This window comes from Neodiprion pinetum, chromosome 2, assembly GCF_021155775.2.
Source record: "Neodiprion pinetum isolate iyNeoPine1 chromosome 2, iyNeoPine1.2, whole genome shotgun sequence".
NCBI lineage: Eukaryota > Metazoa > Arthropoda > Insecta > Hymenoptera > Diprionidae > Neodiprion > Neodiprion pinetum.
The window spans coordinates 32,775,019-32,790,908 of NC_060233.1; the positions used below are offsets into that span (position 1 = coordinate 32,775,019).

At 41.2% G+C, this 15,890-nt stretch overlaps 1 protein-coding gene across 3 annotated transcripts in view; it reads right to left on the bottom strand.

Annotated features, from left to right (window-relative positions):
- Positions 1–15,890, bottom strand: part of LOC124213138 (leucine-rich repeat and immunoglobulin-like domain containing-NOGO receptor-interacting protein 4) — a 236,524-nt gene that overhangs the window by 31,312 nt on the left and 189,322 nt on the right. The window contains exon 1 of one of the 3 annotated variants that reach the window (XM_046614081.2): positions 5,916–6,743. The exons of the other annotated variants lie outside the window; for them this stretch is intronic. Within the exon in view, the coding sequence (XP_046470037.1) occupies positions 5,916–6,005 (90 nt within the window). The 5' untranslated portion in view covers positions 6,006–6,743. Of the gene's footprint in view, positions 1–5,915; positions 6,744–15,890 lie in introns of those variants that run through there. 3 annotated transcript variants of the gene reach the window in all.

The following is a 15,890-nucleotide window of genomic DNA, read 5'->3' on the forward strand; positions in this document are numbered from 1 at the left end:
GTTATACGTATACCCAATCATACACGTATAGATAGGGGGGTGACACGTTGATGAAATTGTTGAAAGCATCCCCCTGTAGAGGGAGAGCCACGATTGTGTTGTTTAAAGCCTCAAACTTTTGTGTTTGAACAACATGCCTACAAGGAAAGTCTATGCTGCGGACTTGATTTATCGCCGTCGACTCCGCTGCTGCGGGCTTTCGGAATACGGAGATCTATTAATTATTCAATAAGTCTTAAATAATATAAAAGATATGCAAAGTGTTTCGGCGAAGGGTTGTAGAGGGGGGGCGGAGGGGGGGGGGGAGGGGTTGGAGAAGAGAAAATTGCCGCGTAAAATATATCACGTTGATATTTCTGCGTCTTGTTTCGCACCCCATCCATATTATACCATTTCAAAGCAGCCGAAAAACATAGGAAAGTGAGGGAATAAAGGGTTGGATTTCTCGAAAAGCGAAAATACAAACCAACCCATTCTTGAGAGATAGATACCGCGAATATTACAGCTATGGCGAGGCGTAATGAGAGGTGAGGAAGTAAAAAATTCCAAATCTTTTGAATATTATTGCAGAAAAGAAGTAGAAAAAAAATGTATCGTATCTAGGGTTTGTTCCCTATACTTTCATTTATCATGCAGGGAGACATTTTTTTTTTTTTTCGCGACAATCTTCGAGTCGTTTCGTCAATATACACGCACAGCTTCCGAAGAAACATGTTGAGAAAGAAAAGGACACAAAAGTTCAGTGAACTTTACTTATAATATATTGATTCATTGATGTCTGTACATACAATGTAATTGTAAATGCCAAACGTTTTGATAACGATTTCTATTCGACTGGCGTTACAGGATTCGCCTGACGCGTTATTTTCATAGTAAAGTGAGTCCAACGAAAAAAAAAAAATGTTCTAACGGGTAAACTGACATTTAAATTTTTGTACTCAACTACGCAGAATCGAGTACAGCTGTGATATTTGCGTATCGTCTGCATATGCTCTCAAAAATGGCAAAACACGTAAGGTAACTCGCACAGAGTTTCTAAATTTAGAGTCATGACACAATATTCGCAGGAATAAAAAAAAGGTGGTGTATATATATATATACGCGATTATTTTCATAAAGTAGCGTATAGATTCCATAAGCGGTTGGCATTATAGGACGAATCATGCATATCGGCATGGTACGTTCACACACATCGAGGCAAATCCATAAATATACATACGCTGTGAGTAAAAAAGAGAGAAGCATTGTAAATTGGTCACGTGTACGCCCGCTTCAAATACGTAGGCACCACCACTTTGTACATCCACATAAGTGCATTTATATAGGTAAGAGCATGCAATCGTGGCGTGACTCGCGTGTGCCATTTTCCAGACGAACGGACGAAGATTTGAAGGAGCGAGGGAGGGAACTTAGAAAGGTTGGATCGCGGTTTTGGACTTAAGTTAGCTGCAGCCGAGAGTAACGCAAGGCGACCAGAGTGATTAGGCACACGCGAAAAGTCGGTTAGAATTGGGATGGGAAGAAAGCGAGAGCGCGAGAGGAGAGAGAGAGAGAGAGAGAGTCATAGAGAGGCGCGCAGTAGAGATTTGAATCGAATTATAGGATTTTTCCGTTCTAATTGTAAGTAAGATAAGTGTACTAGTTATTGACACGTTTCGACCAAATTATTGACCCTTTTATTTTCCAAAATTAAAAATTGACGGCCGAGATTGTGAATTTCTCGACGACTAAAGCCGATTGCTAGAGGTTGAGACACTACCAACTTATTTTTTGATAATTTTAGAACTAAGAATCTAACAGATACAACCAAAAAGGGTCAGGTATCCGATACACTCACCTTACGACGATTGCGCTGTTCTGGACAGTATTCAAATCTTGAGACCATTTCAACCTGATTCGTGACGACAAAATCCACGCAAGATCAGCCAGTTTCAATAAAAATTATTCTTTACATTTTTTCGACCTAAGTACGATGTTTGCGCTGTTCCGGACAACAGCTTATGAGTCTTGGCACCCGAAAAGTGGTCAATCCAGACCGCCAAGGCCTCACAGAGAGAACATTGAACACCGTCGAATTCATCAATTACTAATTAAGACGTTATTTATTCAACGGACACGCACCATCGGTCTTTGCGCGCCTGCCAACCGACTGAAATTAGTTGTGACGTGGTCTCATGGTCGCTGTCAAACACAGACGCGCATCTCTGTTCGAATAGAGATATAATTCACCAACCATGTTTTTTTCTAGAAATAATTGCCATTGCTCGAGTTAAAGATATTCATTAAAATCTCAGCATAAAAGTAAAAAAAAAAATTATAAAAAAATAACCTTCTGCACGAGTATTTCGCACGTCATTATAATTTTGCAGTGAATTTATAAGTTGTACGGAATTCAAATACTCGAACGAATACCGAAACGGTTCGCAGATATACACCTACGACATTTAATAAAAAAATTGAATTCCGTTTTTAAACTTAACAACGCACAGCGATCGCCTTGATTATTGCATAATTAAATAACAAGACTGTCAATGTTTGGCTCCTTATTTTTTTCCATTCCTCGACTCTCTTGACATACCACTTTTTTCGCACGATTCATCATTACTCTTAGCACACTGCAAGAGCATATTGCGCAGCTGTTTGACACTCACACACAGGGTGGTATTTAAACGAATGGAAATTAACTACACGAGATTAGTCAGTAAGTCAGTCGCTCAGTCAGTCGGAGTGCGTGCAAGCACGATGAACGAGATTCAGCCTGTGTTCAGAGGCAGGGGATGAAAGAGCGAGGGGGATCATCCTTGAGCAACAATCGAAACGAAATAAAAGCGGCGATACCGGTTTATTGCGTCACTGGTACGCTTCGTTGTTGTCAGGTTGGTAGCTATAGTACACCTACGTACCTATGCATATTACAGGTAGATACTCGTTGTCGAACCGGCAAAGTAATAATGCACAAAGCCAATTGCATTACTTTTCGATTTTCACGACACTTGCATCACGTTCCGTGATCTCGCTTCGTCGGTTGATCGATCGGACCAATTTTCTGCAAGGTTTTTGTCTTCCGGTCAGACCGGCAAATTGTTCGGCAAACTCGGAAGTGTTACTTCGGTTATCATTTTACATCGAGTCGAGTTATGGTTGTTAGATCAACGACGAATAACCAGAAATATACGAACGGATATTCGAATTCAAAATTGAGAAAAAGAGCAAAATTGAGTGGCGACGTTTTATTGTTCAATGCATAGTGAAGGTCAAGGATTAGAAATACAAGAACTTAATACGTGCTTAAATCTCCGAACGATGTTCATAATTTTCTCACAGAAAGCACAAAAGCTGCAGGTGGGCGAACGTGAGCTTGCCGATAAAAAAAAAAGAAAAAAAAAAAAAAACTTATATCGCGAACCGTAATATAATAAACGCTGACATCAATGGCGAATATCGCCAAGCTTGGAACGCTGATACGGCGAAGGTATAAAACGACTCAGATTTTTCTTTGATGGTCATTGATCGTAGATCATAGATTACAATGGCAACAAATTTCCTTTCTTTAAGCGTTCCTTTCGTAGCTACATGGATATAATCGCAGAAGCTGCGAGGACTGAAGCGATACGAAGATTCCGATGATCCGCCTCGCTTCGTTGACTGTCGCAGATTAATTCGATTTGTATCGTTAAGCGGTTCTTCTCGTTATCCGTTTCGGTCGAAAGAGCCAGTAAGCAGCGGCAAAAATATGACACCAAAGGAATTCCGCAGCTCGTCGTGACGTTGGAGTTGGTAACGTTTATTTGTATGCTTTGTTTTTCAACTGATTGATACAATCGCCTTGAAGTTAGTAACGTTATTGTAAACGACGCATATTGAAGAAAACCGTGATTTCGCGAATTTTTCAACTGTGTGAAATTCGCAAATCGTATAATAAATCAACACATACTCATGTTTTAAAAATTCAGCTTTTTCAGTTACTCTAAAATTGGGAAGATTTTATTTTTTTTTGTCTAATCTTTCGTTACGATAACCTTACGAATTTCAACCTCGTTTGATATAACGATGTGGGTATAAAAAACGTCGTTTGCGGCGTATGAAAATTTAAAAGCGAATACGTATTGTCTATATCCTTTATACTTTAAGAACAAGACGAATTAGGAAGATCTAGACAGAAAGAATTTCGTTCCCGTGTTTTCTTCGAAATCAAGAGGACCAGACCAAAGCGTTGATCACGTTGTAAGTATTAAGAAAAAATAGCAACGATGACGCAACCCTGTAATCGCTGGAGAAATTTTTACATCGTAATATATTATTCCACAAAATCGAGGACTGTGAAATCACTGTGGGGGAGAACAGGATCAAAGAAAAAGTAAGACGCGGAAGTATTCTTTCAAGATAATATTTACTTTTCTTCCAACGTTGGATAAGTGCAATTTTATACGTATTACATACCATGCCTATTGTTTCTTTCGCAAAAGTTTTACGTAAACCTGTTACGGACTTTGATCTTCCAGAAGAAGGGAATCTCGGTAGCAATTAACTCACGAATTACTCAGACGTGTACCTTCCGCGAATAACGACGCAATGACGGGTTACGAGAATTGAAAATAAGATAGGAGAAAAGCCTTCCTTCCGCTCAAAGCGTTTCATCCTAGTTCACGCATTCGTTGACGCCTTCCACTTCCGGTCTCGACTGCTAAACTCGTCTGATAATTCGTACAGAGTTCGAGTAGTCCGAGGCACTTGTAGGTACGCCGTGTGGATTGAATTATTTATAGTTTGCACGAGGCTCAACAGTTTTTTTCCTCCTCGCAAAATTGCCGCAAGGAAGTTTCGGTCACATACCTACTTTAAATCAGAACCGGAAGTATGTGCGTGAACGTGTACCGTATTCTTTCTTCGACGAAACTGCCGGAGATTGACGCAATCTCTGCGGAATAAAATTATACACATATTTGTGTCGGTATAGAAGAGCGCTGCACGCACCTAAGATTAATTAAACCTTGCGTAATTCAACCTGAGAATATTGCTTCGGCAAAGAAAGAGTTTACGTCATGTGCGGAGTTAAAAAAGAACTATACACGGCATACGCAACTTGCGCATCGCGAAAGTAGCAATCGTTGAGCAACGCAACGAAGAGTTCAAGAGCACTGGGTCAAATTAAAGAGAATAATGATAAATCAGTGATTAAACGACAGACGCGTAGTCGGCAACTTATAAACACACCGCTACAACATTCCGGGTAATTATTGCAATGGAATTTTTTCATACTAGTTATAAGACGTATTCTTATTGCCAAGATAAGCAGGTACAGCTGCAAGTTTTGCAATTAACAGTTTTTTTCTCTCTCTCTCTCTCTCCTTCTTTCTTTCGCAACATAAATCTGGTTAATTTATACGATTTCAATCAATATAACGTGATATTTAAAATATTCTATGCGTGGATTGAAAAATAACGACATCGTACGATGGTGAGCATATTTTTCATTCTGAAATGATGTAAGATCGATGACCTTGAGAGCAAGTAAAAAGAAGAAAAACGAACTTGACGAAACTTGGCTACTTAATTCTGGTCATTTTATCGACGATCTTAAAAAGGCTTGAAACGAGTAGCTGGAACTGAAAAGAAAACACTTACATCCGATTATTTCCGCGTTGTTGCGTTTGCAGAGACGAGTGGATAGGTATGCAGTTGTATTGTCGCTCTTTACATTATTTGCATAACAGACGGTATGAGAATTTTTCACTTATATATAAATGCACGGTTTGATTGTAATAATTATTTTTCATTCCCTCCTTCTTCAACAGCCGGAATGCGACGAACACTCGGTCAGCATATCCAGGTGTAAAGTAATAATAAGGAAGTAAAAGTTCAAAAAAAAAAAAATAAGTAACAAATAAACCGTGAACTCGGAACTCTCGACTCACCGTTGATATTCCGGGTCGCGAAATATCGCAGCAGCCTCGTTTTAAGCCCAGGGTATCCTCAGGGGCGTCACTATCACCTGTCCGAGTCATGTTCACCCCGAAAACGAAACGAAACGAAAGAAAAGATATGAAAAAAAAGTAAATAAAGAAAGGAGAAAAGGATTCTTCGACTCGTCCGTCGACCTCCTTTATTGTCAAACTAACTCTTTCACTTTATAACCATTTATAAATTCTCTCCCAATAAGAACCGAACCTTTCCCCCCCCTCCCCCACATCAACGATAAAGAAACAGAATTAAAAAAAAAAAAAGAAAGAAGAAAAACGAAAAGATTAAATTAAGAATCAAACGACCGACGATAACAGCACAGTTGTGAAAAAAAAACCACGAGTATAATACACACAGTTGTCACATCGAAATTTTATCCAGATGTTTTCTTCTATTTTTTCGGTGACGGTGTAACACCGCCAAAATCCTCCGCGATTAACCGGTTTCATTAACAATCACCGCATTTTGGTCAAGATTTTTCTCGTGATCACCGACGCGCGGATGACTAAAAGTCACCGCGATGCTATTCAACAACGTCGAGACGAAAAGTGAGCAGGGGAATTTGGTAACGGTGCCACATATCGCTTCGTTATCGCTCCCTTCTTCTTCTTCTTCTTCGTTAACCGGCTTATCGTCGTCTCCTCGACTTCTTAATCTCGCTCGCGAGAATTCCTCCGCCTTTCGTGGTTCGGGGAAACAACACGCCTCCCACTGTCACACTTTACGCTACGCGATTTTACTCAAATCCTATCGTAAACGCGCGACCTCCACTCCCTGACGCGCCTCGGTGTCGACTAACTGTCCCTCGACGTCGCGACGCCCGTCTCTCCTCCCCCACCACTCGGGACGCGGCTCGGTGGCGCCGCCGGCGGATCGGCTCTGCACTAAACGTCCATCCCCCCCGACTAGCCGCCGTCAAAAGTACCGCCTTCCCCCTCCCGCCGATCCGCGCTGCGACGCCCTTTGGCACCCCCGTCGCAATCCGTCCGACGCACTTAAGCCGTCTGCTGTAGGGTTGTACTGTCGGGGGTGGGGGTGGGGATGAAGAAATATTCGAAAGTAAAACGATCCCGATGTGGAATTGTCAAAGACGCGAGAATCTGTTTCCCCGGATTATTTTAAACGAGTTTCGTCGCACGATTAATCGACCGTTGGAAGTAAAATTAATATTGAAACGTGGGTAGATAAACGAGTCAAGTGTTATAAGTCAGTTGGATTTTTGCCTGTGCGGGGCCGTGAAATCATCGAACACCTACTCTTGTGGCAGACTAATTTTTTCACCGCGTCGATAATGCTCGGTAGATATTTTTTTCAATATTAAAAATCGTTTCATCGACGTCTAACCGTCGATTATTGTTAGGTGCCGAGTGATTGAACACGACGAATAAGTATTTTGGCATAAGAGTAAACGTTGAATGATGCAACATGCGTAGGTATAATAATATCCTGGCCCACAGATACCCTCGGATTACAAAAATTCAACCGACTTATCTTCACATCTTTAGCTCTATCCGTTTTTCAAGTTTCATCTGTTCTTAACCGTCAATTCATTTTGCTGTAGAACATTTTCTCCCTTAAACCGTAGAAAGTCAAAGTAAGTATGGGAAATTGGTAATGTACAAGAAACTGTCTGACTGCGGAGAAAAACTAGTAGAAAATGTAGAAAGCGTCGGAATATGGAAAGTCAGAATCTATACAAAATCGTCGGAACGAATAAAAATGCATCGCCAGCAACATTCTATGAAATTAAAGATTTTGGCGATTTTAAGATACTCGATATTGTGACCCTTCGATTTTTCGATCTCTCCACAGTTTCTTTTCCCCCACCTGTTGATAATTTTTATCCCGCATCGATGCAATTTTGTTTCTCGCTTCTTGATGGGTTCCACGGATTTGGCGACACCTATTCGAATTTTTCTTGTTCGTTTATCAGTTTTCTGTGTGTAAAGTTTATCGCCTTTTTCTCATACCTACTGATCTCTAAATCAGATTGAGGGAAAACTTTACAGACAACCGATTTATAATTGCACCAGAAATATTGAATTGCGGCTTTCTGATTAGTTTAGTATCGTAAAATCAACGTGTAAGTAGGTATTTTATTTCCTCCATTTAACTTTTTCAGTAATTCACGAATAGTTGAGAGTTATCGAATTTGAATTTTCGTATAATCAATGAAGGTAAGTGAGAAATAACTGTGACAGCTCAGCTCAAATTTAATGAATGTTCTCCTATATTCTCCGTACTCGAATATCTCGAGTTATTTTTTATTCTCCTCTGACGATCAGTCCTCTCCCATGAATGCTTGAGCTCGATTATGAGCACCATCGCAATGCAATCGCGGTAAATAACGAATATACGCATGAATTCACGCGTACAAAGCCGAAAGTATACACGCACCTGCGTCAATCCGGTTTCTTTTCACCTTTGATTCGTATTACCGGGGGTTCTTGGTTTCCGGCTCGAATTTGGGCTCGTAGGTACTCATGTCTGTAATAAATGCAGCACTACACGCCTAAAGAGAAGGAAAATGAATAAAAAAAAAATCAAACGAAGGAAAAAAAAAAAAAAAAAAAATTGACAGAGAACGAGGATCTTGCGGGTGAAACACGTTCGAAACTGTACTTTACCAGACTTTGCTTGGCCGACGTTACTTCCATCGTACAACAGATAGTGTGTACGTATGACCGAGATGTGAAAAGGTACAAAGGCACGAGAAAACAGCCCCCCTTCGTCTAAATCTATGAATACACTTATCGGATGGACGTGTTTCTTTGAAATAAGAAAAATACGGCCTGCAACAAAGCTCCTCGAAGATCGTGCTTTATAACGAGATGAGATCCGGCGATATCTTCTATTTAATATCGCGTATGATCGTTGCCGGTTCCATGCCAGGGCATCCACGCATGCATGTTCCGTGCACCGCGGTAGAATTTTTCTCTTTCCCACGATAAAAGCGGGGACCCCCTTTCCCCGCGTCTAACTATCCTAATCCACGTGGCTGCAGGTACACCTATTATTCCTGTACTTGGACAGATTTATTTACATCTCTAATACCCCGAGAGCACCGTTGCAGGTAAACACGTGACAGAACGGAACGAGCAGCAAGGATACTGCAGCTCCGAAGCATTCGCATGCACGTAAAACCACCCTCGTACCTTGAATTTTAATACAACTTCGCCTTAGTATGCTAAGACGCGCTTAAACGGGGCTCTCTAAGGCCCTTGCGGATAACGAATTCCCCTCGAATCCTTCCGAGGGTAAACCTTTGACCCGAAGATACGGATTTGTCGAAAAATTATTCGACTGAAGGTGCATCGCACGGACTGCTTATCGCGTTTCGGTTCAATTCGTATTACCCGTAACAATTTTCATTATTACGTTATAATATCTCTGAATTTTTAATCGTATTGTATAAATCAATCTTCGACCAAACTTGACTGCTTTGACTTTGAAAATTATGCAACGATCCTGTATGAAAGACATAACAGACATTGCGATAATGACGACGATTGATCGAGAGGGTCAAACTGACCGCGAGGACCAGACATGTTTTTAATCTCGCGATACGCGTGGCGGCTGATGGCTCTATTCGTCGAAAAGTATTTAGCTCAATTTATCGTTCATATTTTTACTTCGTGCTCGAGGACAGAGTCCTGAGGAAATTAAAGGGCACCGAGGTATGGCTCGAGATAGATGGATCAAAGGGTTTCAGTTATCAAGTTTCCTCTTTACGGCGCGGCTCCGAGACACTATCGTTCAGGTAGCTATATTGGCCAGCGGCGATAACGCCGGATGAGAGAAGACGAAGAAGAAGAAGAAGAAGAAGAAGAAGAAGAAGGGAGTTTAAGAGAGCCGAGGCTGGTTAGTTAACGTTCGTGACGTCATTACACGCCCACATATAGCTGTTTAACACACCGACCTAAAGTGTGGGTACCAACCCACCCACATCTATATAACCGATCGTCATTGTTACGCCGCGTTCATAATGAAATTTGCGGATCACTTTACGAGCTGACCGCGGATAGATTAGCCGTCCGGCTTTATGTCCATCTCCCTTTTCCTCTTTCTCTCTCGGCTTTCACACAATCAAATGCCTGCAGTGATACCCGGTTTTAATTATTTATACGTAAGCGTAATCCTCGTGTTATTTCACTGCGGTTTGACCGTCTGATTACTAAACTACATCTTGTTCGAGAATTCGATTGAACGAAAACGGTAACTCACAAATTCATATTTTCAAAATCGATTAATTTTTCGCCCGTTCTTTTCAGGATCTACGAGTGAAACTTCAAAAATATTATTTTGAGAAACACGAGATTCGTTCGTGACCGAAAAGGAAGTGATATGAATGGGATTTTTTTTTCTGGTATAGGTTAAAAGCTTCTTTCGTCCTACTTTTTGGCACCGTACCGTTGGCACAATATATATATATATTATATGTATATATATATCTATATATGGGTGGGCACCCATCAATCATAAATTTTTTGGGAGACGATTCCTCCCCGACTGTTTGATTCCTCATTCGTCACTCGATCCAAAACCGTGAAATGGGACACAATTCGACGGAAGCCGGTAAATAAGGATACCGTGTATAATATTTCCTCGCGTTGATCGTTCGTTCATTGAAACAGGATGTCTAGGTGCAGCCTGCAATAATGAAAAGGCGAGAACAGACTCAAACCGCAATAAAACGTCGGAGGTTCACCACAGAAAAAAAATTTTCGCGTGATACATTTCCGTACGATTTTTTAAAGATAAAACGAACATCCTGGAATTTTGAGGAGTTCGAAGAATAATAACACTTTTTCAACCGAGTTTCCCTCAAAGTAAAAAGTATATATATATATATATATATATATATAGTTAGCGTTCTACCTGGCCGGGCGGACAAATCTGCATGTTCGTACCTGCGGCGTGTTATGTAAGGCATAATCGCAGGTACGTTTACCTGAAGCAGGTACGAAGGAAGCTTTACGACGAGGGAGTTGAGAGGACAATGCGCAAGGCGACGGCATCGTCACGTCTTTGGTTCTTCTAATGCATTTCAAAATCCAATCGCGGTTGGAGCTGTAAAGTCATGTATTTCTCGACCTCAAGGTGAAAACCCTCACGTATATTGCTACGGGGGCACGGAATTTTTTTTTTTTTTGTCAAATAAAACAATGGAGCTGAGAAAAAGGTTTTGAAAGCTCGAGCGAGTTGCCAAACGTGGACGGAAATATCTTAACCTGCATGGTGTATTTTGTATTTGAATTAGTTTAATTGACGTAATTACCGAAGGTCTGCCATCAGATTTTTATTTATGTATCTTTCAGTCGCCTTAACTTTGTGGGTTTCTTTCGACTAATATATTCACGGAGACTTGATGTTTCGCGTAATTTTTGTTGGTTATTTAAAAAAATTTCATTCATTTTTTTACTCGCCTCTCTTTTATCCCAGATCTCTGGGTAGAATTTCTCCGATTTTCAGCAAAGAAAAACTTTCGCCGACTCTCATATCTCGGCGGAGAATCAGTGTCTAAAAGGGAGGAACGGTGAATGAGGAAAAATCCTGCAGCCTAGTTTCTGGACCAAAGATCTAACTCGGATAAATGCCGACTAAATTAGAGTTTCTTAATTGCCAAAAAAAAGTCAGGTAGGGCTGAAGGCTGGATGAAGAAGAGAAAAAAGAATAGAGAAAAAGGACCGCGCGAGGCAGGTGCAAGAAGAAAATAGAGGGTTGCTGCAACGGTCACGCGTAGTTTAAATTTTCTGGTAGAAACCTGCTGCAACGGACCGAAAAACGTGGTGAAATTATATTTAATATTGTAATAAAGACTACTAGCGTATGAAACTTGGGTAAAAAATATTCTTAAACTTCTATCTTCTACGTAAAATAAAAAAGTAATAACAGGTAGAATTGAAAATTTTTGTTCACTACCTGCAATTCTCAAGTATAAAGCCGCGCGAAAATCGTGTGATTTACGGTCCCTATGGAATTATTTTCGTAGGACTGTTGAAGGGCGTTGCCTGTTTTGCTTAAGAATTGAAAAACCTAAGCACATATTAGCTTTTCGACGCATTATTTGGAGGCTTAAGATAACTTTTGACTCGATGTCTCCGATTCGCGTTATTCAGGTACGACCGGCACAAAAGGTCGTTGTAAAAGTTTAACTTTTCCTTTCCTTTGGTTACCGAGCGTAACACCGGTCTGAAAGCTACTGTGTCCGTTTGGCTTTTCCAGTAGGCCGTGAGGCAAATATTTTTCTAAGATTTCGTGATGGATTCTACAAGGGACAAGCAGGACTGATTTTGGAGTTTGAGAGGAGGGTTTAAAAAATTATTTTCCATCGTCATTCTTTCTCCGTCGGACTATACCGGCGATTAAGATTAAAGAGAATCGATCGATTATCGCGAGAGTTTAACGATTCAAGACGGATATATTCCCAATCGATGATCATTTATTCGACGAATCGATTCTCCGGCTTTTTTTCATTTCACCCTTTCGCGTGATATATGGGGAAGAAAGTTGCGTTTGTATACAGGCATAAGTGTGCCCAGCTGATGCGAATTCGATTCTTATTCAATACGAATAACGTTTCCCCCAGTTCAGAAGCATCGGTCAAACCGTTTCGCCATCGAAACTTCGACGACACCTGGTGCGGGCCTGCCTGGTGTCTGGGCTTTTCTTTCCCTCTCGCGTGTGCGTTTGTACGTGCAAGAAGACTAACACGAGGAGCGAACAGAGGCGATATCAAAGTCGTTTGTAAAGCAAAAGAAAAACCGAAAAGTCAACCCACCGTGTCGTCAGGGGTCGTGCAGGCGACGGATACAGGCACACATTGCAGGTACGCGGGGCGCCAGAATACTTTTTAAACACAATGCGCGTACAGGCATTGACGCTCGTTGGTCGACGAGGATTTCTTACCGATTCTCGGCATTCTACAATCCTCCACAATTTTGGTTATTTTGGGCAAGATCCGAACGCGAAGAGGCCTGACAAAGACCCTGCAGGGCTCAGCTTATGAACACGCTCCGCACTCGGATGGACGCAGGTCAGAGTCCCCCTGCAGGGCGTGAGGTGAGAGAACCTGGCTGCACCTGGACTTGCGTTTTATACCTGCGCTGCACCGCCGGAAATTTCGCCCTGCAGCTAACAGAATTAAGCTCGATGTATCCGTGTACGGCTGGAAATATTCCTCGATGTTTCGACAAAAAGCGGATGAATTGTTACTTGTTTGTTTTTTTTTTTTTCCATCGACGTGCTTTTCACAATTGCTGCCTGTAATCCTTGGGGTAATTTTTACAAGATAAACGGAGAAGCCGAGGTATCGAGTTTACGGGTTCTCTCAAGTCGCGATTGTTCACCAGACCCACAAATATGCGTTTATCGTATCGATTATACGGTGCGTTAATACAAGTGATTTGGTATTCATGAGTTTACTCTACGCATTCTTTCCCTTAACCCCCGTTCTTCTCGACTGAAGAATATAAACGGTTTGGTAATCGTGACTAAGCGGAGCTCGATGAATCGTGTTTGTTATTCTGTGATAACCGCCTTGGCTCTACGTGCGTTAAATTTTTATATCACACACCGTACGCTGCAGGAATGTATACTTGATGTAAGTACATGTGCGCTTACCTCTGCGTGTATTTTAACAGAATCGCGACAATTACAAGTTTCTTACAAATTCGCGCACGGAACCTCGATACTCTCGTAGCTGCAAAAAGAAACGATTGCGACCCCGTTGAAAACCACCAGAGCGATGTAAGTGAGAAAGAATAAAAAAAAAACCAATAGATGTCGACTGAAAATAAGATTGAAAATTTTTCTACCGGCATACCGGATATTTTTCGGAAAGAAAAATTACGTACGTTTCTTCTGTTGTTTCTTTCTTCGCAGAGATGTTTAATCGCAAAGCTTGATATATACGATTGGAATAAAGAGAGGGGGTGAATCGGGGTTGATCGGTGATCGGGGGCGCCCTGCATTAACGCAACGTCGTGCGGCGTCCCGGCGACGGGAACGACGTTATTCAAATTTGTCTAGCTGTGACAGAAGCACTTTATCACGGACCGTTTTAACCTCCTCGTTGCCGCTGCCCCACTGAGCGGGACTGGTTATGCTCCGTCTTCTCAACCCCTTCTTCACTCCGCGTTCACGGGTGGTACGATTATACGCTATTTATGTTGCCTTTTTATCCTTTGATCCTAGATACGGGACTCCCGTGTCCCGCCTCGGATCTCCGCCTCATAGATCCCCTCGTCGAATCGACCTGCATATATGCGTGTGCGTTGTTGAAGCGGAGACGTGCGTTCGTTACAGCGCAGCGTCACCTAGCCGTGTCGTGCACTCGCGTAAAGATGCTCGATTTCGCCAAATTGCAGGGTTAATATAAAATTCAGTAAACGTTGCGTCGCCGCGACAGAGAGACTTACTTACGATTCTATTTTCCACTCGAGATAAAAATATTTAACGATAAGTGATACTTGTGAAAAAGTTCATCACCATAATTTCAACGAAATCCGGAATATTCTGTTTCAATTGTGGAATCGGATCTGTACGATAAGTTAAAAAATCATTTCGTAAAGATTGGAAACTTGTTTGAACAATTTTATTTTAAATCCGTCTACGAAACCATTTCGTTAAAAAAAAAAAAAAAACAGAAGGAATTTGCTCTGATACTTATATTCCACAGTTTTTGAGATTCTTTTAAAGGGAGATTTTTCCTAATACCTATTTCTTTTTTTTTTTTCATCTTATATTCCGGATCCTCGTATTCTGCTCCTGCGGCAGGATATTCAAGGCAGGCTTCATCTGATCTCGAAAATTGCGGTGTACACAGCTGTATGTATATGTATAGCTGTTATCCTTCTAATTTGAATGCAGGCGGCGTTTCCTTTCTTGGGAACAACCGAGATTCTGGTTTTTGATACATCTTCCTGTTGGATCGTTATCAAATACCGACCGTACCTGCCTGTCCCATCCTATCCAGTTCGCCCCGACACTAGCGAGCGATTTAATTTCTCAATACCAGCAAGCAAAAACCTCAGACACACCGCAGACTCGTACCTGCGTTCTGGGATAGGACTCGTTCCAGTTTTTTTTTTTTTTTTTCTCTCCAAATTTTTAAACCTTGTTCAAAGTCTGACGTACTTTTCCGGAATATTACTTACGGTTTCAAATTTCCTCATTTTTCCACACATCAAATCAATTCACCAATAAACAAATTCAACTCCGAGTTATTGTTATCCTATTAAATTCAATTTTATGTTGGTTGAATTTTTTTTTTTTTACATAGCATAAAATCTGACGCACAGTATTCAACGGGTTACAGGGCTTGTTTTTCACTATTTCGTCTGTTCGAACTTCGTTCCTCCGATTAAACAACCGAGAATTTTTTGCACTTGCACTTCTTCCAAATCCCATTCGACGTACGCATGAAGGAAGCGCGGTTAATTCACGAGAAATCCAATCGAGATTGAAATCCTGTGTAAAGCTGTACGCAGCAAGAAAGAAGGTGAATAAAGAGTCCCGCGTGCCGTTTCCTTTTCGAGATCGGAGGGTGGAAGATGGAAGGAGGAGGCTGCTGCAGGCGGGAGAATAGTTCTCAGGAAAGTTAACAATGGCTGAACAATTTGCGGGCATTCAAAACGCCGCGTCCCTTTTGTCGTCTCGAAGTACAAGGGATATATGTATGTATATATATATGTAAGTATATACATGTACAAGCAAGTAAATATACTGCAGCAAAAAAAAAAAAGCGAACAAGAAAAAAAGGGAACGAAATCAGTGCTCGCTTACAACCTGCGGACTCCAGTCGAAGTTTGTCCCCTTGCATAATTTAAAAATTAGACTGCAGGAATAATACCGCCATTGCAAAAATTCGTCGGCGACGTAGAGTTATTCGAGAATGACGGTTCTTTTTTCAATCACCATAATAGCAG